The sequence below is a fragment of the Anser anser genome, assembly GCF_964211835.1.
Source record: "Anser anser genome assembly, chromosome: 2".
NCBI lineage: Eukaryota > Metazoa > Chordata > Aves > Anseriformes > Anatidae > Anser > Anser anser.
The window spans coordinates 33,583,252-33,608,144 of NC_139721.1; the positions used below are offsets into that span (position 1 = coordinate 33,583,252).

A 24,893-nucleotide genomic window follows, 5' to 3' on the forward strand; every position below is an offset into this window, starting at 1 on the left:
ATTCGGATATCCAGCTTCATTTAATAGGTAGGAATTAGGATGTTTTCAGATGATAAGGAGCATGGAGGGATATTCTCACGATCAGTAAACAGTTTCAGTTAGCTGTGGGCTCTTCCCTCAGCCCTTGTTTCTGTTGCCCATTATGTTGTCGGCTAGCACAGAGCTGATGCAAATTTCTGACAGTGTGATTTGGCTGGTTTTGTGCATGCTGGTGGAAATGATGTCAGCAGGTGCGGGGCTGCCGAGAATCAGCAAGCTCTTAGGGTCGCCCATCAGTAATGGCAACTGAGGTGCTCATCCTCCCCCTGGAAGCGTTCAGGACCAGGTGATTCACTGGTTGGTTTTACGTTGCGACATGTTAAATCTGATGTGCTTTCTGTTGCTTTTCACCTAGTTGCTGCATATTTATTTGGTTACTTTTTTCCATGACTGGGATTTAAGTGCTTCAGTCATGCCAAAAGGTGTGGTGGGCACTGTTTGTATTTCTCAACAGTAAAGGGATATGAGTTGTGTTACACTTCTACTACAGTGTAGCGGGATAAGATGTAGTTCAGATATATTTGTTACTGTTTTTAAAGGAACTGGAATTACTGAAATTACTTGAGGCTGTGTTAGCTGCGCTTTTGAAAGCCAGATTTAACAAGGGTTTCTTAATTTTTCAGTTTTTCAATTTACCTCGTTACTTTTAATTATGTTCATAGTGATCAAAAAATGTGACATGCTGTGCAGATTGGTTGTTGCTCAGAAGAATGTTAAGTCTAATTTGGGCCTGTGCAGCAAGTGAGAACAACACAGGAGGGGAGAGGATGAAGAACAAGAGTGATATTAATAAGATTATGCAGACTAGTATTTCTTTGCTCTGTGGAAAGCAGAGACACAGAAACTACGACCGTGTTAGCAGTTTTGGATAATGTATTGCTAGCAACGTGATGATTTATCTGATAGAATATGTGAAACAGAGCTGAGTCTGCTCTAGAAAACATGACCTAAAGGATGTGTTGCTGCTGCTGTTCACCATTTAAGGAGTTTCTCAGTTTGCTTTGTTCTTATGCAAACTGTGTTCCTGTCCACTAGTGGTTTTCGTGATTTTCAGAGGCATGCTTTACAGGACAGCTGCCTGTGTCATGGCCAGAAATGCTAGTAAATTTGTATGTCCTTTTTTTCTAGACATCTTTGGAAAAGAGGTTTAGACAACAAGGATGAAATGGGAAGCTAGAAACAGCAGAGCTGTGAGGGAAGTGACAGTGTGGTTAGGATGCCTAGGAGCCTGCCCTCCAACTAGATCCTTCATCATAAGAAAAATCAGGTCTTTTGTTAGCATTAACTACGTTTTCAAGTGTATTTGTCAGGTTGATCCTTTCTTGTGTGCTTCTATGTCAGTGGCATCTCAGGAGACAAACTTAAAAGAAAGACTGGCGAAAGAAATTAGAGTGGTACAGAGAAAAGAGCAGATTGCTGAGGGACATAGCACTTCAAAAGGCTGGGAAGCAGGAGAGAGGGTTTGGTGTGCAGAAGTGAGGAGGAAAAAATTGTCAGACCTCAGGAACTTGGTCGAATGAAAATAAGGGCAAGGCATGATAGGCCTTAGCATTTCTGCTCTGTTGCCATCAGGTAATTAGGTTAGACTGAAGGAATAAAAACTTCCACAAAAACCGGTGAGAAATGCCTGTGTAGCAGAACTGGCAGCTTGGGTCTGAGAACTTAGAATCTTTATTCATTGGCTACTCCAGACTTTTTTTTTAGCCAATTTTATGTGTTTAATTAAATTCTGACATACATTTTTTAATTTTTTCTTTTCAGGAGGTTTTTCTTAGATGGGATAAGTGAGAAGACTAGAGCTCCAGCTCCAGAAATTTACTTAGCAAGCCCTTTTTTAACTTAAATTGTTCTAATTTATTGCTCTAAGCACTAAGAAGGGAGTTACAGATAGATAAGTAGCTGTTACCAAATATATTTTTATTGAAATTCAAGATTATTCTCCCCCTGTGAAAATACTACACTGATAATTTCTTTCAGTTCTGTTAGTAATAAGGATGTATGTTCATAGATAATGTATATAAGATATGGGTATTTAGCTCTCATACCCAGCTTAACTTTCAAGTCTGAGGGGTAGCACTTGACAGGATGCAACATTTAGAGACTAGCTTTTTTGCTTCCACCTTGTTTACAAGGAAATTGTCATGACTGCTGTGAAAAAATGAAATGGTGCTAGGCGCTGTGATCCACAGTCTTGCACTGTGTTTCTGAAACTTACAGTGGGCAAAAATTCAGGCCTGTAGCTAAGATAAAAGCATGTATTTATAGAATTCAATTCAAATGTACTACGTGCGTGTGTTGGGAGACATATACATATTTGTGTTCAAATGCTCGTGTGCAGGTACTTGCTAAATAAAAATACATGTGAAGGCAGATTTAAGGGCTATACATCCTGCCTATCCCTAGATAACTGGTTCTGAATCTAGCAAATTTAAGTCACTTTAAAAAGTATAGAGCAAATGACTATCCAAATAAAACATTTGCTTTGTATACTACTGACACTAATATGTGCATTTCTTTGTGTTGCCTCAAGTAAGTTAGCCCATTTTCTCAGGTAGGTATATCTTCATTTACCATGTATATTTGGCAATGAAATCCTGCTTTATATATTTGGTATTCATATGGAAAAGACATAATTTCTTATTTTTTATCCTCTCTTTGTTAGATGCTCAAATTTAAACAAAACATATACATATCATACAGAAGATATACTCTATGTAGTATCTTAAATATGCTTTGAGATTTATCTTCACAGCTTGCATAGCATAGATACTGCTTGAAATAATCCTTTATCACAGATTTTGAAATGTATATGGTTTTATCAGCAGTCAGTTTCTGAACTCTGAATTTACAGTTCCTGTCCACTACAGAATCAACATCGAAAAACTGCAGTGTCATTCAAAAAGATAAAACTTTTTTTTCTTTCTTACCTTATATTGTTGAATATGTTTGAGTTGTGACTGCCCTAGCAATACGGTTTCTTTTTTCAGAAATCAGGTTACGCAGGAAATCTTTTTAACTGTGTAGAAGTATTTGGGCCAAATTCTCTTCAAAATTCTTGAAGAGTGTACAGTTATTTATATCCATTCAGAATTATTACAAAATTGTGTTTTTAGTAGAGATCTTTACCTGTTATTGACAAGCAAAAGTGACTGTTTAAACACATAAAGCAATGTCACCTGAACTGACCTGTATGTAGTCATCCAAGAACAAAGGACTGGTTTGCATGGTTGTTATTACTTGGTTTAAATAGTATTCTCTTCTTCATAGTTGATGCTAGCATTATGCTATTTTACTTTGTCATCTATAAGGCCAAATGTTGCCCTCTGCTAAGGACCCACTGATCTCTGTAAGAATCAGATGTGTTATCTGAGAGTTGCATTATAATGAAAAGAGGGTACATTTTCTCTTCAAGCCCACAGACTTTCATACAGATTGATCTGATCTGCTGTGATAATCTTGCCAGTTTTTACCTGTTCTTTGTCTTGAAGATGTTCACAGTGCAACTGACTCTTGGAGAACAGACATGGGAGGCTGAAGGAAGCAGTATTAAAAAGGCCCAACATGCTGCTGCTAGCAAAGCATTGAATGAAACTACCCTTCCCAAGCCAACTCCTAGACCACCCAAAAATAATGTTAACAATAATCCAGGTATGACAATTTCCTCTGCATAATAAATCATGTTGAACTGTTGAAATATTGTTAAACTTATTTATTAGTGGTACAAGATATAGGTTTAATTGGTGGATGAGAATCAATGTCATTGTTTTACAGGTAAGATAGTTAATAAAGAACCTCTAGTGAGTTTGCACAGGAGAGTTTTTAATGCACATACTTAAAACAATTGAACTTTAAGCGAATATTATTTACATAATATTCAGCTGTATACAAAGTGACTGTATGTGATCAACCATAGACAGAGAAGACAAAAACAGATTGAACTGACTGTTATTAGCATAGTAAAGTTCTGTTCTTTTTTTGGGGGAAGTTATTTTTGCTAATTTTCCAATGGAAGAGCCAAATTTTATCCAGTCCAATCCTATGAAATTATATCTGTGGTGTAAATATAAGGTCAGGTTTTGGCATGGCAGCTTTGAGAGGTAATTTCCTGCATGACAGATTTTCTTTCTTAGCAGTCTATGCTTTCAGAAAGCCCTCAAACAGCTTTAGAAATTGTTTGAGCAATTAAAAGAACATAGGTTTCTGTCTTGCATCCTTCATTTCAAGTTGTTACCTGTGAGTTGCCTTCTATGCATGCAAGGCCTTTTGAGGTACACATCTCAGCTACATCCTCGGTGATTTGTTCTGTCTGGTTTGAGCAAATTAATTGGAAAAAGAATTATTCCTAGCTTCATTTCACGCTAATATAAAAGAAAGTAACCGGTGAGGAAAAAATGGATTCTTCCATTATTTTTTTCCTTTTTACACTTTCATATTTTCCCTTTTCCCCTTTTCTCTTTTTATTTCCCTTTGGTTCAACTATCCCTTAAAAAACATAAAATATTTCAGGCACTTTTGTAAAGTGGAGTCATTTTGCAGTTAACCTCTGTTCAGGAAGAAAGCAGGACTAACTTTCTTGAGAGCTTGAGTATTATCCAGTGCATTAGGCATTAAGGATTGTTTGCAAGTGATGTGACAGTATCCTCTTGCTCTTTTGGAGATCAATGCCTTGCTTCTCCAGGACACTGGTTTTACCCTGTGTCCTTTGCAGACAGTGTGACTTTTGCTGTTTAGGAAACAGGAGGCTCAGATCTCTATACAAAAGGATCCTGGATTTTTTTCTTGACATTGCAGAGTATCACTCAGCTTCTAGCCTTTTGGGGCTTTTAGCATATTTGTAAAGGGAAAAGGTGATAACAAAAGAAGTAGGCTTTAAAAGAATTCATTAAAACTTGTATCACACAATACTGTAATTCTGCTTTAAGAAAGGTATACTGTATATGCACAAGTATCTTCTAATAAAAATGACATTTTTGCATTTTTAATACAGAGTTGAATTCACAGTTATTCCTTGCTCTGTAAAATACCGAAACTGTAGTGGACAAAAGTTTTTGAATAAATACTGCATACAAACTTTCATCATTAGGCATATAAAGCTGTAAGGCCAGACTGGCACTTTCATTGTAACTGTTTTAAGACTAGATTCATTTGAAACTGCTAAGAAAATATTTTAAGTAAATACTAGCTCCTTTTTATTCAGATGTGCATTTAGCTCCTTTAGGGTTTTCGTACAACAGAGAAGTGGAGAATACTGTACCTAAACATTTTATTTTTGAGAAAAAAATATTTTAATGAAGCTGCAGCGTAGCTTCGTGTTTGGAATTTTTGGAGGTGATGCAAGTGGGCAAGTGGTGCCTGTTTGCTATTTTTATATTCTGTTACCAGTAGATGGCTGTAGTAACATTAATGTCCAGTAGCTGTATTTCCAGTTTGTTAGAACATTCCCGTTAGTTAGATCACAAACTTTCAGTCATAGTTTTGGGGTTTCAAGTCTTGCAAAGAAAAAGTTTTTTCTAACTTCTATTGTAACATTACCAAATGACTACAGTAATGCATATTACTACTTCTTCGTTTCAATGCCTCTTTGTTTGATTTTTGGTTTTATTTAATGGTGTTCAGTGGAAAGAAACATTTATAGTTTCAGAAACTGTCATAATGCATAAGCACTTTGGAAAGGTGAATAACCAGCTTGATTATAGCATTGACTTTCTCATTCATCTGTGAAGATTAATCTACTGAAACTGCATAGAGAATACACTGAGATAAAGGTTTAAATGTTCTTTTTCATTGCTTTTGATTAAGCAGACACCTATATTCCCATGATTTAAAGAAGGTGAAATATCATCGTATCTGCTTCTTTTTTAATTTAAGAGCATAAAAATACCTCCTGAGTGTATTACAGCTCTCTTGCTGCTCTTTTCAATCCTGCATGTGTGTTTTGCAGTATTTGTAATGTAAGTGCCTTACGTATACTCTTTGTTTTTTCCAGGCAGTATAACTCCAACAGTAGAGCTGAATGGTCTGGCTATGAAAAGAGGAGAGCCTGCCATCTACAGGCCGTTAGATCCAAAGCCAATCCCCAATTATAGAGCAAATTATAATTTTCGGGGCATGTACAATCAGAGGTTTGTACTTTTTCTATTATTTCATGCTTCCTTATTAACGTGTGCTAAATCTTTATAAACTTTATAGATTATTTCAGAGGAAAATAAAACTAAGACATTACTAAGGGGAGTCTGTTCAGCCTCGTTTAGAAGCATACACAACCTCCTTCTTAAAGAAGACGGGTGCCTAAAGCATATCAAAAGGAATAAAGACATGTAAAATAACTGTTTCTACTTTTCAGTGTGCAAACTGGAGTTATGGTCTCCAGGCGTAGCAGTAAGGAGGCAGAACATTATCCTCAGAGAGAGGTTTTCCTTTTTTTGCTGATATTTTGTGTCATTTGATTAGAATCTGTAGCACTGGAAATAAAGCGCTCTTTTCTTAGAAGTAGTTTATAAAATTAGAAGGGCTGTTTTTTTGAAAATGGGCTTGAAACCGGTGTCAAGTTTCCATATTTTTACCATTCTGTGAAATTAGCTATCTAAGTTCCTTAATCTTCAGTGTTGATGAGTAAAAAATCCTTTACTTTACAGTTTAGACTTTACAGTTTAGAAATCTATATTAAGAGCCCTCCATTAATGCTGTAATTACTGTAGTAACTTGGAGTAATCTTTGAAAAGACAGTATTCGAAAATTTGTTTTTAAACTGTCAAATTCTTAAAGAATAAAAAAAAATGAAAATTTAATTGGGAGAAATAGTTTTCTTAAATGATCATTGAAATTTCTTCTTCTTGAAAAATGTTCTAAATTTTTGAAACATCTTCATCTTTGGGGTTTGTATGATTTTAGTACAGATGGAAAAACTGTTCTAATTCATCCTGAATTAAATGTAATTTGTATCTAATGCAACAATCCAGAAGTAACTTAAGGCAATATATGTATTTTTTGGAATCCCAAGGGCTATTTCTCTGAAATAGATTTTAGTTCGTGCATGCCCCCCTCCCCCCCTTTTTTTTCCCCCTAGAGGAACTATATTTGATCACCTCTTTTGTATTTGGGCTGAAGTTCCAAAATTAATGCAAAGTGTAATAACAACAACAACAACAAAAACTGATCAGGAATTTCCAACAGAATATTTTTGCAGTGAAAGATTTTGCCTTTCTTGTAGAGGGTTTACATAATGGAGTCCCTAATAATTTTTATATACCTCGTAACTATAAAAAAGAATGAGTCTATGATTGCTGGAGAAGTGTTTTTGCTCAAAATTACTCTTTTGTTAGAAGTTGAATTTATAGCAATATTTAAAAATTAGGGAGTTTGAAGTGAAAATGCAAAATGAAAAGACAGCATTTCATAATAGTCTAAGGAAAATACTTCAATTGGCTTCTTATTTTTCTTTTTCCCCTAGATTTTTAAATTGTGGTAACTTTTGTATTGTAGCATTTCATTCTGATTTTTTATGGGAACAATACCTGAATTGTAAATGATAAACAGACAAACAAAACTGGAAGAAAACTGTCATTACTGTACAGATTATTGTCTGATTATTGTATTACTTGTATTTCTTACTGCTGCTGACTAGAGTCACCACTCACATATATCAGGTTTAAATAGCTGGCTGTGGTGCCTAAAATGAGTTTTGTTGATATTTAGAAATCTTACATTTATTTTAATTGCTTTTATAATGATATTAGTTCGACTAACAGATAAAAAGGCTAGGCTGGAAAAAATGCAGGTTAGCAAAAAACGAAATGTGGACTTCCAGAATCTGATCTTAGTTACTGAAACATATTCATGGAAACAGAACCTCCAAACACTTAGCAGTTGCTAACTTTTAAGATTTTTTTTTTCTTTAAATGAAAAAGAATAGCATGTCTACTGCAATCGTTGTTTGCTTCTTTCTTGAACTTTGTTCCTATGTTAGGGTGCAGTGGTACAAGAACACTACTGTTCTAGGTGCATTAGGCAGCAGCAAGGGTATTTGATTTTTCTGATCAGAAAACAAATAGGTAGGGTGGGACAAGAAGCCTAAATCTCTGCTTGTCTGCCCCATTTTACTTAGTTGAATACAGCAGCCTCTGCAGAATGATTAATAATGTAGTGGATACTAAATTAATAAATAACTAAAACTAATAGGTAAATAACTGTCTGTCTGCATGTGCACGCGCACCCTGTACATATAGCTACCTGCACACACAGTCATACCAGATGAAAGACAAATGGTGCCATACTGTAATGTCTAGGGACTTGTCCTATGTTGGAAATAATTGTTCACCACCTTGTTTTGCTGGTCTGTTATGATCCCAGTAAGAAAGGTACTTACAAGGTATCATTTAGATGCTATTTCTTAGGGCAAACACTGTAAGAGAGTAGCGCAGATAATCTTATGTCCCTTTAGATGCTGGGAGCCCCGAGTGGTGTGGCATGAAACAGGTCTCCAACCCACGTGCAACACATTATGCAGACCTCATCTGTAGCAGAGACTCCCCTTTTAGGTCATTCAAACTTTTACAGGGTTTCCATACAAGGAGACAACTCTGTTATTTCTACAGTCAAAACAGGAACGTCATTCTCATGAGAACTTCCTGCTGCACTGGTAGATAAAGGCAAGGCCGCGGAGATGCCAAGGGAGAGCTGCCTGTAGGCTCCTCTCCTGCAGCGAGGTGGCTGGGCTGACCCTGCAGCCAAGGGGGTTGTGCAGCACATCACGGCTCTGAAAGCTGCTTGGGTTCGCTGCGTCACACATCACGGACACCTTAATGCACAGGGTCCTTTCCTTCGGGATCTCTGCCCGCCCTGACCAGAGGAAGTTTGAAGGCAGTTCTAGATCTGTTACAATAGTTAGTGAAGCACAGGAGCTGTATTTTGTTTCTGTAGGATGGTATTTACATTTATTACATTTTAAAATAACTTGCTGCCATTGTGTATTTGGAATTTGTTTGCTGACTTTTAGCAATGGAGTAATAGGATAGAAGTGTTGGACTTCCCGAGTAAATGGAGACCACATCGCCTGTTTATAAACTTGTTTTGAAAAATAATGTAGGTAAGATGCTACAATCAGTACTTTTCATCAGTTTCTGACTCTAGATTGAGGAAACAGCTGTGTTATTAAAACAGATACTAAATATGCAGAAAGTTGGAAGCCATTTTGGTCTTTTATACTCTAAACTAAATTTCCTACTGATCTCTGTTTAAAAAAATGTGCTTTTCAAATATTTTAAAATACAGATTAAGGTTAAGAGATTGTACTAAGGGACTCTGATTCTGGCAAGACAAATTACTTGAGGGGGGAAAAATAAAGTACTGAGTTCATCCCACATCTTTAGACCAGTGAAGTCTAGTGTTTCAAGTGTCACAAAAGATCCTTTTCAGTAACTCATGGAAGTGTCGTCTAAGAGCTGCTATTTGCATGCAAAGTTGAGAGCTAGCTTCCATGTCAGCTTAAAATGATTTATGCTGAGGTGGCCTTTATTCCTCCTCCTCCATTGTGCCCAGCCTGTATTTCCCTGCAATTTTTCTGCCTCTAGTCCTGGCAGATAAGCTGCTTAGAAATTAATCAGCTGGGGGGTAAGAGGAAGGGAGAAGTTACAGCTTGACTAACATCTCTCCTTAAATGTCTCCTCACCTAGTCACACAAGACTGTCACGAGAGAGGGGTCAGGAGAACTACACTTGCACATGGAGTAGAGTGTATGTATAATATGTATATGGGCAGCGGGAGTGTTAGCACAGAGGATGTTGGAAGAGGTTTACACACAAAATGCAGCAATGCAATTGTAAGGTCTGCAGCTGACAGCATAAATTGATGCTGAAGGTGAAAGTTACTTTTATGGGGGAAAAAAAGGAAAACAAGGGAGAGGAAGAAAAAGGGAAACTTTTCCCACTGGCCAGCTTGAAAGGGAAGTGATGGTGCATCCTCTATGAACATCCTCTGCTTTTCCCGTAGTTATTCTGTGGTTTTTACAATGACCTGCTCACAACCCTGTTGGTTGTTCCTGTTTATGATAGTGGTGGTGCTGCATCAGGGCAGGTGTTGAATGTCAACTGCTTATTGAGGTTTGTGCATGCATGTTGCTGGGCTCAGTAATATCACAGAATGACAGAATTGGAAGGGACCTCAGGAGATCATTGGGTCCAACCCCCCTGCCAAAGCAGTTCCCTAGAGCAGGCTGCCCAGGTAGGCATCCAGACGGGCCTTGAATATCTCCAGAGAAGGAGACTCCACAACCTCCCTGGGCAGCCTGTTCCAGTGCTCAAATATATACCAAAAGTTATTGCCAAGGGGAGAGGACAGAGGAGAGGAGGACTATGGTATGGTGCAGATTCAACTATCAAATTGAATATCAATGTTATCAGTATTTTCAGGTGTGAGGCCTTGAGAATAGCAGCATGGAGAGAATAGCAAGGGAACAATCCAGCCAGCCAAACTGGAAAACACTGGCCAGGCAGCGCAGGTGGAAGGTTACAGAGCTGCAAGTGGCAGGCAGGCTCCATGACTGCACACACAAACCTCTCAGCATGGCACAGGGTAAGGCGTTTAAGGCTGTGTAACGCCAGGGCAGCCCTGGGTGAGTCTCTCCCTGTGCTAAATAAGGAATCTGCTCCCCTCTTAGCAGCACCTAAACAGTTAAAATACAGTCCTGCTTGAAGTGGATGAGGGATGGATGTACTAACATGGTTTTTCACTCAAGCTAGTGGATGTGGTACTCACTAGGTTAACATCACTGGGCCATTGTTATTACATTGCATCTCCACCCAAGCTGATGAAATCTGTATGGTCTGTGCTGAATCACGTGGATTTATCAGCTTAGGCCTCTGGTAGGCTGGGTATCTGTACACTGCAGTTCGTTTCACGGTATAGATAAGACCTTTAAAGTTTTTTCATCTCTGATGAGACAACCTGGGAGTCTTCTCCAGATTATCTTTATTCCAGTAGAATCCATACAAGTTTGGTACTAGGAAGCTTGATGGCCTCTGACAGCTTTTTTTAAAAGCTCCCCTTATCAACCCTGAATGCAGCCATGTTAGACTACTTCGTAGTTAATAAAGGGTTCAACTACTGAATTATAGTTAAAAAGGGGGGTGGGGGAAGACTTGTTGGCATTCAAAATTAACCAGGTATATGCTTCCTTTTTAAAGCCTGACAAGTTGGAGTTACGAGCAATTCTCAAATAAAGGCATGTGAGGAGCTTTTAGTTCAGGCAGTGCACATTGCAGAAAAGCTAACATGGTGAACATTGCATTTGTATGGCTTCTTTTATCTGAAAACTTTATAAATGGACTCTAGGGAAGTAAGTGCTGGTGGTTTCAGGGACCATTTGCTAACTGATTTAGTTTGCATCTCGTGTGCATTTGTCAGCCCACCATTTGGCACTGACAAGCTACTCAGAAGAGGCCAAACAGTAGGGCAGGTTTGAAAAATATTGGCAGAACTGAGGATGAAATGTGTGTACTACTCATAGCAATAGCCAGTGCTAGAACTAATACTCCATCGCATCCCTGAGCATGCAGTTGGTTTAAGCCATTAAACAACAAAATAAGCGATTAAACAATAAAATGAGATAGCAGTTCTGCCTACATAGTCATCCAGCTTGCCTTGTCGTGCCACTGAATGCTTGTTTGTCTTGTAAGCTATTTTGTCTTCAATTAGAGCTGAAAAGAATCATCCCTGAAGCTTAATTGTCCTGCAGTATTTTCAAATGTAGAATAGCTGTAAATGACAGAAAAGAAATTATATCTTACAGACTATGCCAAACTAAGTGTTTTCAACCAAGAAATAAAACCACTAGAAACTGAACACCAGCTTTTGATGTTTCAGTATGGAAAGTAGTGTCAAAGAGATCACAAAACACAACCCTTGTTTTGTGGAAGAGTTCAGAAGTTATTTGCTTACCATATAAAATTCCCTAAAATGTGTCTCACCACAATCTAGAGAGCTTGAAAAACCTTTATTTAAAAAAAAATAAAAAATCTTTCAAAATTAATAACACTTGTGAAGCATAGGAACAAAGAAAAAGAAAAACAATGACAAGCTAAATGATGGGAATAAAATAATTAAAGCAGTTTCTTGCTTGGTTTTGGGAAATTTGTATGGTGTGTTCTATAAGTACATGTCACGCAAAGTGGTAATGTCCCTGGGATAAACTGCAGCTTCTGTGTGCTTTGTTACAGTGCTTCCCTTACAAGGGGAAGGGGTGCGCAGACCATTCCTCCTTGTTTCTTTCTTCACAGCTCTGTCATTCTGAGCACAGTTCTTGTTAGTGAACGTTTCTTTACAACATCAGACAGAGAGGAAGCATATTCTTGCCTCTTCTAGAGCCAGCCAGGCTGCCAGGCCACAAAGCACAGGGCATCTCCCTAAGTGTGCAAGTATTTCCTGCCTACTGGGTCAGTAGTTATCCTGCTGGGTACTTACCTTAGGCTGCATAGGTCTGTTTGCTTAGGCTTGGTTGCTTCTGAAATTATGTATATCAGTCCTGTGGACCAGTGCCATAAATAATGAATCAGCACTTTAAAAATGGGGCATGGTAAAAGGAAGTTTGAGGGATTAGCCTTTGGATAACTCCATCTGTAACTGCTAGCTGCACAGTGGACTATCATGTTCTCCAAATTCAATCTAATGATTAAAAAGAAAATAGACTGTGCGATTGTTGGGTAAATTACTAAAATGGTCAGATCAGATGAAAAAAAGATTGCATGGTGAAAGAATGGAATAAAAATGAAAAGTTTGTTTCTTCTAGAAATGCTAAGTTAAAGATAAATATATGCATCAGAGGGAACAGATTGGAAGCTAAGGTTACTCGACTTTGAGTGTTTGGCAATGCAATCTAAATCTTCACCCAGCTTAATTTATTTCACAAAAGTTACATGGTCTCGAGGAAAGAAAGGATAATCTAGCCAGAAGAACAGCTGTAGAGAACATAAGCCAAATTTCCAAGTGAGTAGGTTGCACTGCAGGATACAATACCAAATCTGTTGAGACAGTCTTCAGAAGTATACCTGCAGTCATACAACCCAGTTACCTCATTTGCAGAAAGAGGATGAAGTTTGAAATTGTCCAGGCCTTTAGGTGTCCTTCTCTGCCACCAGAACCTCTTGTAGAAGGAGACTTCTGTTTGTACAGAGTGTCTCATCCATCTGAGGCTCCAATCTAGCATTGATTACATCGGCTAGTAGCCTGGAAAAGGTAGAGTTCAGATTATTCTGTGGAAAAATGTCTTTTCATGAATTCAGGCATATAATTAGCTTATTTTGCTAAATTTCAATTATTGAGGCTTTCTGCATCAAAGGTAGATTTTATGCACAGCTGTGTACAAAGCAGATGTCTTCTCAAACATATATACTGTGGCAGGTGGGACGACACTCAGTAGGATTTCTGAGATATCCACGTGGGACTGGCAGATTTGGCAGAAGACCTAGAGGATTCCTTTCCAGAGTGGCAGCTGGAGGCCAGACAAGGTGCTATAGAGCATTTCAAACGTCCCTGCATATCTATGCTTAGTCAGTTGAATAAATCTCTAAAAGCAGGGTTCAGTCAGCGTATTATTTTTGATAATCCACCAGGATTACAGCTATTCATGGGAAACTTGTGATTTCTGTGGGGGAGTCCTGTGTCACATCATGCAGATATCTCACAGGTACATGACCACATCCCTAATGATACGGTGTGCTTGTGTTCGGGCAGCTGATGGTGGTATTCAGATCCAATCTCGGATACCTCCGTAGTCTCTTCCTGTGCAGGAGAAGCCTGTTCTTCCATTATAACCACTGGAAGGTCTAGTCAGTGCAGTCACAAGTCTAGAATGCCGGTTGTCATACCATAAGCTAAGATGTCTGCATTTCGTATGGTTCTCTCCAGGGCTCCACTGTAATGGGAACTTAGTTTTCTACACATAATTAAATATATAAATTTTGGTATCTGAATCTAGAGCTGAATCCTCTCTTTCTTATTCTAAGAAATAATTCTAAGAATGTTGATATGTAATAATTTCATGAATGCCGTAGTGGGAGTCATCAGACTGTCACAGTGGAAGGATTGTAAAATGATAAAAATCTCTCCCTAGAGAGAAAAAGTATCAGAAGAACAAACTCTTCAGGGATATATGAAAGAACGAAATCTTTTCTTGTATCTGGGTAATAAGAGCTCTAATGGGAGGCGGGCAGGCATATATGCTTTTTACTGAAGTGCTTTTGGTTTAACTAAGTAGTGTTTTACTGCAAAATGTTGTTATGCTGTGGACACAAGTGCCCTAATTCCCAGGGTGATGCTGACTCTCGGCTCTGAAGCTTGTTGCATTAAGCTGGTTGTCACAGGACAAACAGGAGAATAAAATGCTTGGTCCAGCAGTGGGGTTGGGTGGCATGGAGACTTTTCACCATGTTATAATTATAGGCTTCTGGCTTAATCCACAAGGTACATCTCTTCCCCTAAAATGGCCAGAAGGAGTCTGAGGTGCTTTGCCTCACGTTTCCATTCAGTGTAGCAAAGTTTTGTCCTTAAAGTTTGCATTTTGTGGATTAAGAGATGTAATGATAAAGATGTTTACTGTCTGACTTTGAGAGAACTCTCTTCTGCAGTCCTTACCCATCTCCCCTCTCAGCTTTTTGGACTTATAGACAAAAACACTTTGGGAAGAAATTTGAAAAACTACATGAAAATAGAAATTAAGAGTTTGGTTAGAATAGTTTATATCTCCTTAAATAAAGTGTAAATTTGTTCTGAACAACAGATAAGGATTTCAGAAAATTAACATTAAAGGAAAGCAATAGTAATCCTAACAGTATGAAAGAGATAGTTCAGATTAGCAGTCTAATTGTTCAGCTGGAAACATTTGGTTTAGACCATTAGATGGCAGCATGAATTTATGTTTTGGTGCAAGAATTTCACAACAGAAGTACTCTCTAAAAAGTTGTCTTCTCCTATACTAAAGCTTTTCATTACTTTAAAATGTCGTTAAGTCAAGCATAAAGCAATTAAAAGCAGGTTTACTGCAAGATTTTGTCTCATTATTTTCTTCAAGTTTTCTTCTCCTATGACTGAGGCTATAATACAGCAACTTTAATGTCATTTTCCCTTCTCTGTATAAATCTAGTGCATATAAAAGGTGCCAATTTGTCAGCAGTGAAAACTGAAGTGAAGCATATCTACGGAAGGACAGCAAGAATTCTATGTTTCACTGTATTATTTAATTTCTCAGGCTCAACCTAAAGAAATTTCAGTCACCAAGCCTGCAGTCGGTTCATAGTAATGATGCTTTCTGATGATGTGGAAATATGTTCTCTTGAAGGGGATTGAGGTTGCCAACTGATAATTTATTAGGTTTTATACATTACCAGTTGAGACAGGATGCAGAGCAAAATCTTGTACATCACAGTGTTATTACCCTCCTGGTGCATCAACGTTACGGCGTAATAATCCACTCACAGATTTATAAATGAATTCTTTGTGTTCATCTTCTGCATGCTACATTTCACTTCCCCTGTCCTGTTTGTTCCCAGTTGTTGCGTGCCTCCCACACAGACATATTGTTATAAGGCAAGTGCTGAGTACAGCTGTGCTAGGATTTTTCTTTGCTAGTATTTGTTTCTAGGAAAGGAAAAGGGAGAAAGTCAGTCCATTTCCTGTTGGTTTAAAACAGCAGAAACATCTGTTTGTCTTAAGACAGTTTTCCCAAAAGAACAGTGGCAAGGGAGCTTGCAGGTGATGAGCTTTGCCATTGCCAGTAGCTATCAGTTTAGACAATAGTGATTAGTATGGTTGGCTTAAAAAAAAAAATTAAAAAAAATTCCTAATGACGGAGAATATTTATTCGTGCAATAAAATTTTTGACAGCTCATGTTTAATTTCTACAGCGTTTTAAATCATAAAAAATGCATTGAGTGTCTGGGATCAGAAAACCCAGATCCTACAGTGGAATCTACAGGCTCCATTAAGCTCTTCCTGAAAGCTGTTTCTCTGTAGTCGCCTCACCCTGTTACGATGAAGTTTCACAGCGCTCACAAAATGGTGTTAGGTGATGCGCCTTGACACGGGCAATGGAGTCATTCCAACAAATTCATGCTATTGCGGCTATCCGCTACATTAATGGGTACATTTAACCTACCAGAAATCAATAGTATATATACTCTTAACTGTATTTAAAATATTCATTGATAGCTGTTAAAAATAATATAACATAGCTTAAAAACTGAGCACACAGAATACAGGGCAAATTCTGTGGATAGTGCAGAGCATTCAGGTGCTTCATACCTCTTCATGCCTAAAATGTGATGCTAAAGACATGACATTTTAGACCATTGCAGTCTTCTAAACTCTCTTCACTCAAAATTTAGTAATTTTGTCAATGACCTCTTAGCCCTACTTACAGAGGAACTCCTGTGTCTGAATTCTTCTCAGGTTTTTTTTCAGTTGGTTTCAAGATATTGCGAGCTCCCCTGACCACTTGTTTTCTTGCTCTGTCTGCTAAGAGGACTGCCCTTGCCTTTTGTGGTCCTTGGTTCACATTTTGGTTATTTCTCCTGAAGCTTCCATCTGTGGACAGGATTTTAGCAGATCCCTTTCTTTGGGTTTTTTAAACTTCCTCCAATATTTGCTCTGGAGAAGGTACCTCTGGCTCCAGACCCATGTCTCTGACTGTCAGCTGTGATTTTTCTTTCTCTGACTTAGGGTGAAAAACACAGAGGGGTGACATACAGATCTTCCTCATCTTTGTTTGCTTAATGCGTGTCTTTCAACACTGTTGTTCCAGTTGGGAGGGTTCCTGTGAACCTTCTGACTCAAAAATCTTCAGAGCCAACATCTTGCTCCAGCACTTTTGGAATTTCTTCCATATCTTGGCTTTGCAATTTGTTGGGTGTCCCCCATTCCCTCTTCTGTATCTGGTTGTTGTAAGGCAGTTTTATTTTCAGGATACAGACAGAAGACTAGCATTGTTGGTATGTATGAAAATAAACACTTATTCAGACTGCTCTACCAGCAGCTGGAACATTTTGGTTATATTTCTTTCTTTCCACAGCTAGCTTTTTATTCATGCTTTTGTCCTGTGGTTCTGCTGAACTGTGGATATTTCAGTCGAGAGATCTGTGAGACATTAGGCTCAATGGAAGCGAGCCCAGATGCCCTCCTCTCTTGTTATGGCCTTTCTGCTGTGTCCAGAACCTGAACACTGGTAACCAATAAATGTGTTCTTTTCTTTGCCTACATTTTGGTAATGCCACAGCTCAATTGCTGTTAAAGCTCCAACAGTACCTTGAGAGGCTATCATAATTTTGCTGACAGAAGCAGGTAAAGAAGGTTAGTGGCTAATTTTTACCAGATTTAATAACTCAATAACATCTTACTGGAATTGTAATGGAAACAGCATCTCTCCTAGGTGGAGGTCAATGTCACTTTTGAACTGAAAGTTTTGCCACAGACTAAGAAAGAACAAAGTTTTCTCAAAGAAAGGTGCTTTAAGATACATTTATAACAGGATTCTTTTATAAAGGAATCTAAACACAAAACTTCTCATCAGCAGCTACTATATTGTAGTTCCTCCTTTTTTTTTTTTCTGAAGTTGTATTTTTGGTAGCTGCTTGTTTTCTGTGAAAGAAAGTACAAATAACATCTCTTCCAAAACGCTAATTCCCAGGATCTTCTGAAGGTCTGCTTTTCTCCCTAGGATCTTTTTAAAGAAGGACAGTTTAATTTGGTTATTGTCAAAGAAAGGGTAGCTGAACTCACAGCATCATGTACTTTGGCACCAAGTGTTGTTTAGATGATTTGTTTCACTGAAGCAGAGCTGCATCCTCCAGCATTGTAATAAAAAAGCAAAATCATCTTCAGAAAAACAAATGAAAACCAACCAACCAACAACAACCTTTCTTGTCTTCAAGTCTCTTTGAGTCTCTTTTCCATGACAAAAGAGGAGAAAATGGAGTCCAGTCATCTTACTAACTTAGATTCAAGTCTGACGTTCATGCCAGTGAAACAGAAGTGACAATTCTTAAGATGGCCAGCAGCAGCTGAACCTTATTTCTGCTCAATAGTGGTAACTCTACACTGAATTTGTTTATTAAGTCAGAGATCATAACCGACCTTTTGGGTACACACCTGATCAAGTGTCTTTGGTATCCCTATCCTCCAAGTCTTTTTCAGAGCCTCTGCCATCTAGAATACAATTCCACACCATCTTATAAACATTTCCTGCTTTTTAGCAAGTGTAGGATTTTACATTTTAGTATATTGAGCTAAGACAATCCAACTTGTATTTCCGTGTTAGTATTCACCATTAAATTGTACTCAGTGGACCAGCTGAGGCAAGTCACGATGCATCAGTGACCACTAGTACTGCACCCTCATTGCAGTCATTTATACATTTTGTTAGCAATGACTTTATATTTCCTTGTCAGTCATTGCTGCTAATCCATTAGTTTGAAAATTGGAAGCACTGAAAGCTATTCATGCTATTCATGAGTAAGCTTCCCTAGCAAATACTGCACTTTTTATGCTTTTGTGTAGAAAAGAATTGAAGCACTGAAAGACTTCACCACTCTTCTACCATTTTTCCCATTCCAATCTTTGCTGTAATTGATTAACAGGCTTCTTCCCTCCTTCTCTCCCCTTCCCTTTCTAGGTGTAGATAAAGCTTCCTTTGTCAGGCCATCCGTGTTGTTTCCAACTTGTTGATAGGATCAATGCCGGGCAATACAAAATGCACTCTGTTCCCAATTGGCCAAGCTCTCTCTATCTCCACATTTCATTTCTGTACAAGTCTGATGGCAAAGATGGTAAGATTTCCGGACAGAAGCTGTTGCTGGCCGTGATAGTGCACGTTTAGGGGATGATAGCTGGTGAGCTAGGAGAGCATGTTCAGCTGCTGAGGGGAGGCATGCTAAGCCATAATTAAGTATGATTTTTCAGTTTGTTCTACGTTTCAAACCTTTAATTGCCAAATTTGAAATGATAGGTTACACTTTTGACTCAGGGTAATGCCATTTAATGTCTGTATGTTTACATTCCTCCAAGCTGGAACAGAACGTACACAGATAGACACGAGCTACTCCAATTTAAGTTAATTTGGATGGTGAGAATCGCTCTTTAAGCTTTCTTGGGCCTTCTTCCTCTGTGCACTTTTAAGTCACAGCATTAATTAAGTTCTGTGAAGTCCTAGCCCTTAGATGCTTTTGTTTGTAACATTTTTATTAGCATTATATTACCAGTATATGATAAAATTAAATGAATGAGGTACTTTATTTTTAAATTTGCTTAGTCCAGAGGCTGGCAAGTGACATGATTTTTTTTTCAACATGAGTTTCTTATATAGGAAGAAAATGAAATTGTAGTCAGATATGCAACATTGTTTATGTTCTTTTACCGTAATGGGTATTTGGACGGCATTCTCAGTAAGCACTCTGCATGCTTTTAAAGATTAGTGAGTAATACAGTTCATGGGAAATTTTATGAGCTGAAGTAGATAAGAGTTTGAGATGTTTGTCTTCTGGATGTCTGTTTTAACCTTTAAGTATGCAGTGTACATCACAGCTTCATTATGTTTTCCCTTTTATTCTTATTGTACTTGTTTTTAAGTCACAGAAAAGAACATTTTCTTTTTACTTGTATTTATCTTTTCTTCCCTCCCCAGTCTCCATCCCCATTTCAGCATTGTCCACTTGACATTTTCAATGCCTTAAACACTGGAGGCAGTGTTCTTGTTATGTTCTTACAGTATTTATGCTATTTCTGCAGTCAAGAATAGGTTGAAGTTGTGTTGACCATTTTCATGACTTAGTTACTTGGTTGACAGATAAAAAATACTTCTCCAGAGGAACATAACATTTTGTTTTGTGCTCTCTTCTTGATTTTAATTGTTATTTTTTTGCCTTTTTTTTTTCTACCCTAGTCTCCCTTGTACAGTACTTTGGGAAGTTCATCCCATGATCCTTTTTTTCCTTTTTTCCCTTTTATTTATTCATAACTTTTTATATTTTTCTTCCATATCTCTTGCACTAGTTTGTCAGGCTAGCTTTGAGACCCTTCTGCCACCTTGAAAAGTGCTTCTTTTAATAAGGGCTTTAGAGTGAATCTGCTAGTATAGGGAGAAATAAAAGCGGAAGCAGAGATCTGAATTTAATGTGCATGTAAGCACCTCTCTACAACTAGTGCCCCATAGCTGGCTCAGTATGCTTGTTGTAGTACTTGTTAGGTTAATCCGTGACTGTTAAAGTATGTGATTTATGATGTCTGTAGCTTTCTGTTGGTTTCTTCTAATTACTTTTGATGAGGAACTGTTTTTTACTTGTCCATGTACATATATTCTTTACTGCAAATGGTAAGCAAATTAATGGTGTGTGCAGAGAGTAAATATTGAAATATTTATTTCAGTCAAAAGTCAGTATTGAGCAACTTGGAATTCAGAGATAGAGTGGTGTGGCAATATTATTGTCTTGTCATCACAAGTTCTCATGGGAAGATTCCAAGCTAGATAATGTTACGTAAAACTGAATCCCCTTTCCTTTTGTTTTTTACTTAGAAATGTTTGAACAGATTTGATACTGTGATGGTGAAAACATGAGTCAATTTTTTTGATTATGCTAATCATATTGTTCGAAAGAACTGCATAGTCTCTGGCCCACTAGGAGAAAAAAAAAAGAACAGTGAATCATCATTAACTTCATGAAATATTCACGGAGTCAGCAAAAAATTGAAAAGAAAGCTTAAATAAAGACAGGGAAGTAAAACAGGATAAAACTCAGTCTGATGTTACTGTATACTAAAGGTAGAGTATGTCTGACTAATGTGTTAACCTTGCATGTGTTAGCTCATTTTTTAGGTAGAGAGTAAAGTAAACCTGATATTGTGGGATTCAGTGAAGCATTTTATAGCATTAGATAAGGATACTGTTTTTATTAAACTGAAGGAGATGGGGGTTTGTATAAGAAATGCAGGGTGGGAAAGGAGAAGAAAAATAATCAGTATTAAAAAATCAAACATGGAGGAAGATTATTAAGTGCTATTCCTCTTCCAGTTTTAGAATCAGTGTTTTAAATTACTTTTGTTTAAGGTGTTTGCACAAAAAGTTGGAAAATGGTCATGGAATGTAGAAAGTGTCATCACTACATGGGAAGATCAAAACACACAGGAAGAACTGGATAATTGTGAGGACCGATGCATTTGAACTGCCTTGAGATTAGACTTCCCAGTATAAAATGTGAGATCAAGAATATAGGCAATCAAATCAGTCTGATTTGATTGAACCAGAGGAAAGGCAGATGTGATTTTTAGGATGTGTTGAGCAAGGCATTTTTGGTAAAGACATATAAATCCTTTATAAAAGTATATAAATTACTTCTGTAATACTGAACACCATCAGTCTTTCATATGGTTTATTGTCTACTGTGATTAACCCTTATGTTCAGGAACAGGAGCAAGTATAGGGACGAGCTATGAAGGATTATGAGGACAGCGGGTAGCCTTTAATTCAGCAGAAAAATTCTAAAATATTGTGGCTTGCTCGCTTGCAAACCAAAGGCTGAGAGGGAACAGAAATGCTGACCTTGAAAGGTGAATGGAACAAAAAAGTAAATGAGCTATGTAAGTTAAAGGATAGTGTTGGCACAAAACAAAACGTGGAAATATAGGCAGGCTGAACATTAGAAGATTCCTAAGTATCATCTCAGCTTCTAGATCATCTTCCCAGTAGAAGTACTGGAAGCATGCATCTGTTTTGTTTTCTAAGAGACCTTGATGACAGAGAGGACTATATAGTGCCTGCAACTCATGGCACTTGATTGTTTAGTTCAGGATTTGCTTACATTCATACATTTGAAATACGGAATTTGGGGATTTTGAATGTCTTAAAATAGAAAGCTTCTTTACTATGTTTTCTCACTATTTCTTAAAATATATATATATATATATATTAACAGATGCTTTTGAATCTTTTTTTAATAATACATTTCTACCACTTGATTATTCTTTACAATTTTGACACAGGCAATTAAACATGATATTCTTTATGGAGGTTCTATAGCTGGATCAAAACTGGCTTCATAAACTGGTAGTAGGACATATTAAATAGAGAAAAATATTGACTCATCCAGAATTAACTACATTAATTTTATCAAATTTTTTAAAGACTCAGATTATAGTTTAAACCATTTGGTGAATGAAGGATAATCTGGGACAAGTTTGCATGATTTATATATATGTATTTCTTTTTATCTCATCTGTGTGACTGAGGGGATGTCAACATTATGAAAAGTGAAAACAGTAATAGGCTGTATAAATAAATCAGCTGAAGAGAAACTTCAGAAATTTATCTCTCTATCTAAAAAGGGATGTGCATGGCTAAAAGTGAAACATCGTGCTCTGTCTTGCTTGCTTGAAGAATGCTCTTGGAGAATGTGGAGGCAGTCTAGAAGAGGACAGCCAGACTGATTCAGGGATAGTGGGCTGTGGTTCTCAAAAGGAGTCCCTGGAAAAGAGTCTCTTTGTTCCCAGGTGTTGTTGTGGAGCTGCTGAAAGAACCAGAAGGTAGACTGTGTGAAGACAAAAGTGGCAATACTGGATGTTTCCTTCTTCAAAACGTAGAACGCACATCTGTAAGAAATCCGTGTGGCTAATGGACTGCCTAGAAAAACAGGCCATGGCCAGGGAACAGCTGCACTAAGCAACTTGCTCCCCTAGAGAAATTTCAGATGTTATGGAGAAGAAGTTGTTCGCAGCGAATGCTGTTTCCTACTCCCCTGCACAGCCTGTGGCTCTCTGTCCCTCCACTTGCACAGCTCCCAGCGTTGTTCTGGTTGAGCCATGTCCGCGGGGCTGCCAGCTTGATTGAACCGCAGTGGAAAAGGAGCCCGAGGGACGGGAGCAGAGAATGGCCCTTTCAGCATGGAGCTGGCATCTGAAGAATGACTTTGCTGTACCAGTTTGGATCTCGTGTTTTAGCGGCCCTCGTCTTGGCCAAACCGGTCCTCGTTCCTCTTCACTTGCAGTATGAAATGGGAATAGGACAATAACTACTGTAACACTTCTGTAGTGGGGAATTAATGGGTTTATTTATTGTTTTTTACATAGGTGAAGAATACGTGGGCCATTAGAATTTAGACAAAATCTTGCTGGAGTTTTTAACTGGAGGCTAAATCTAAATAAACTTTCTGGTTTCCTTGAGCTTCAGCTTGCACTTGTTTTTTCCCCCCTTCTAAGAATAAAGTAACAATATTTATCAGAAACATTTATGCCATTGAGGAATCCAGAGAAATGCAGGAAATGCAATATGAACGCATAACGTATGTACTAATACTTTATTTGTCTTTGTGTGTGTGGATTTGATGGCCAAAAAGGAAGAGGCCCCAAGGGCTCCTTAGTATGCAATTAATATTTTGGCTAGAAAAGCAGCAGATTGTTTCAGTATGCTTACATGTTATGACATCATATTCCAGTAAAATTATAATGAACAGAATTTTTGTTTGTCTCTGTGGCAAACCAAAATGAGTTTTCTAATTGTCAACAGACCTTGGTGATTTATTTAATTATAGTGGCGCCCGCTCACACCGACTTAGTTAAGGTCTGTCAGCATTTCTGTTATGAACCCCTATTTTTAGGGGTTTATAACTAGTTGTAAATATTTGCTCATTGCTGGAACTTGGCATTCAAGGTCACAGTCATAGATCAAATATCCTTTTTCAGGTTTGACTATTCGATTCTGATACCAATGGCATTTGCTAAAATGTGGGTTTCTGATGCTATGGAACTTAGAGGGAATGAAGGGAACCTGCTTTCCAGACCTCATATGTCAGAGATCTGAAGAAGGTCTCAAATGTCCAGGAAAGCCAGATGAAGATTAACTTGTTTTAATAGGTTATACGTGACTGCTTGTTAAAGTATTATCCTTTATTATGTTCTGAGTGTATCATTTCATATGTGTATTGCCTTCTGTTTTCTGTTCTTGTAGTCTTTTGTCATTTGGATGTGCACGACAGTTTTTGCTCTGTGGATCGTGTCAGTATCATGTGGGAATCTTTTGTACGTAAGGATTTTCTCCAAAGAAAAATTCTAACTGTTGCAGCTGCAATGTAGAATGCAGGGAGATGCATATTCTTTAAATGTAGGTGGTTTAAAAAACTTTCAGAAGCCTCATGAGTCTGTGTGTGAAGTGTTGTTGTAGAAATCCTGCATGCTCCAGCTCAGTGACTGAACGGATCTACAGAGGGCTAAGAAGTGTAGAGGTCAAGTGCTTGTGACAGAAAATACTGTGCTGCTCTGTTGTTGTGTAATAATCAACAAATTTTATCTGAGTGTCCAAGATTGTTTTTCAGGCCTTTTGGCAACTAAAATATATATTGGGAAGGTTTGTTAGTGATCAGAGGCAGGTAGGACATCTTAACTAATCAAGGTGTGGCTCCTCTAATGAGTGTGCCTCTCTAGGATGCAGAGGCAACCTATATTAAAACTCAGTTTAATCATTGCACTCTACTTTCAGGCCATAATAATATGATTACTTTTAAGGCTTTTGTTAATGCAGACACTGTCCTCACACTGAAAAGCAGAGGATGTTTTGTTTCTATTCGATACTTTCCGTGTTGTGGAGAAGCCAACATCCTCACCGATTTAGGCCATATTCTAAGGATTTCAGGTGCTCCTTTGCACGTCCCTGGCAGTGTTCATGTTATCAGTGCTCTTAATTCTGCTTGAGGCCATGCAGAACAAGAAAAGTTTAATCGAAACCATGTAAAAAACTAATCATTCTGCCAATGCCAAAGAGCTGCATGAGGCTCTAGAGCCACAGGCTGAATATCATTTTTCCATATTATCACATAAATAGCTCCCTAAAC

The 24,893-nt window shown here is 37.9% G+C and overlaps 1 protein-coding gene across 4 annotated transcripts in view; it reads left to right on the forward strand.

Annotated features, from left to right (window-relative positions):
• The window catches only part of STAU2 (staufen double-stranded RNA binding protein 2), a 168,185-nt gene that overhangs the window by 20,374 nt on the left and 122,918 nt on the right, over positions 1-24,893 (forward strand). For all 4 annotated transcript variants that reach the window (XM_083822663.1, XM_083822666.1, XM_083822665.1 and 1 more), the window contains exons 4-5: positions 3,528-3,687; positions 6,026-6,161. In XM_083822663.1, the coding sequence (XP_083678789.1) occupies positions 3,528-3,687; positions 6,026-6,161 (296 nt within the window). The remainder of the gene's footprint in view (positions 1-3,527; positions 3,688-6,025; positions 6,162-24,893) is intronic.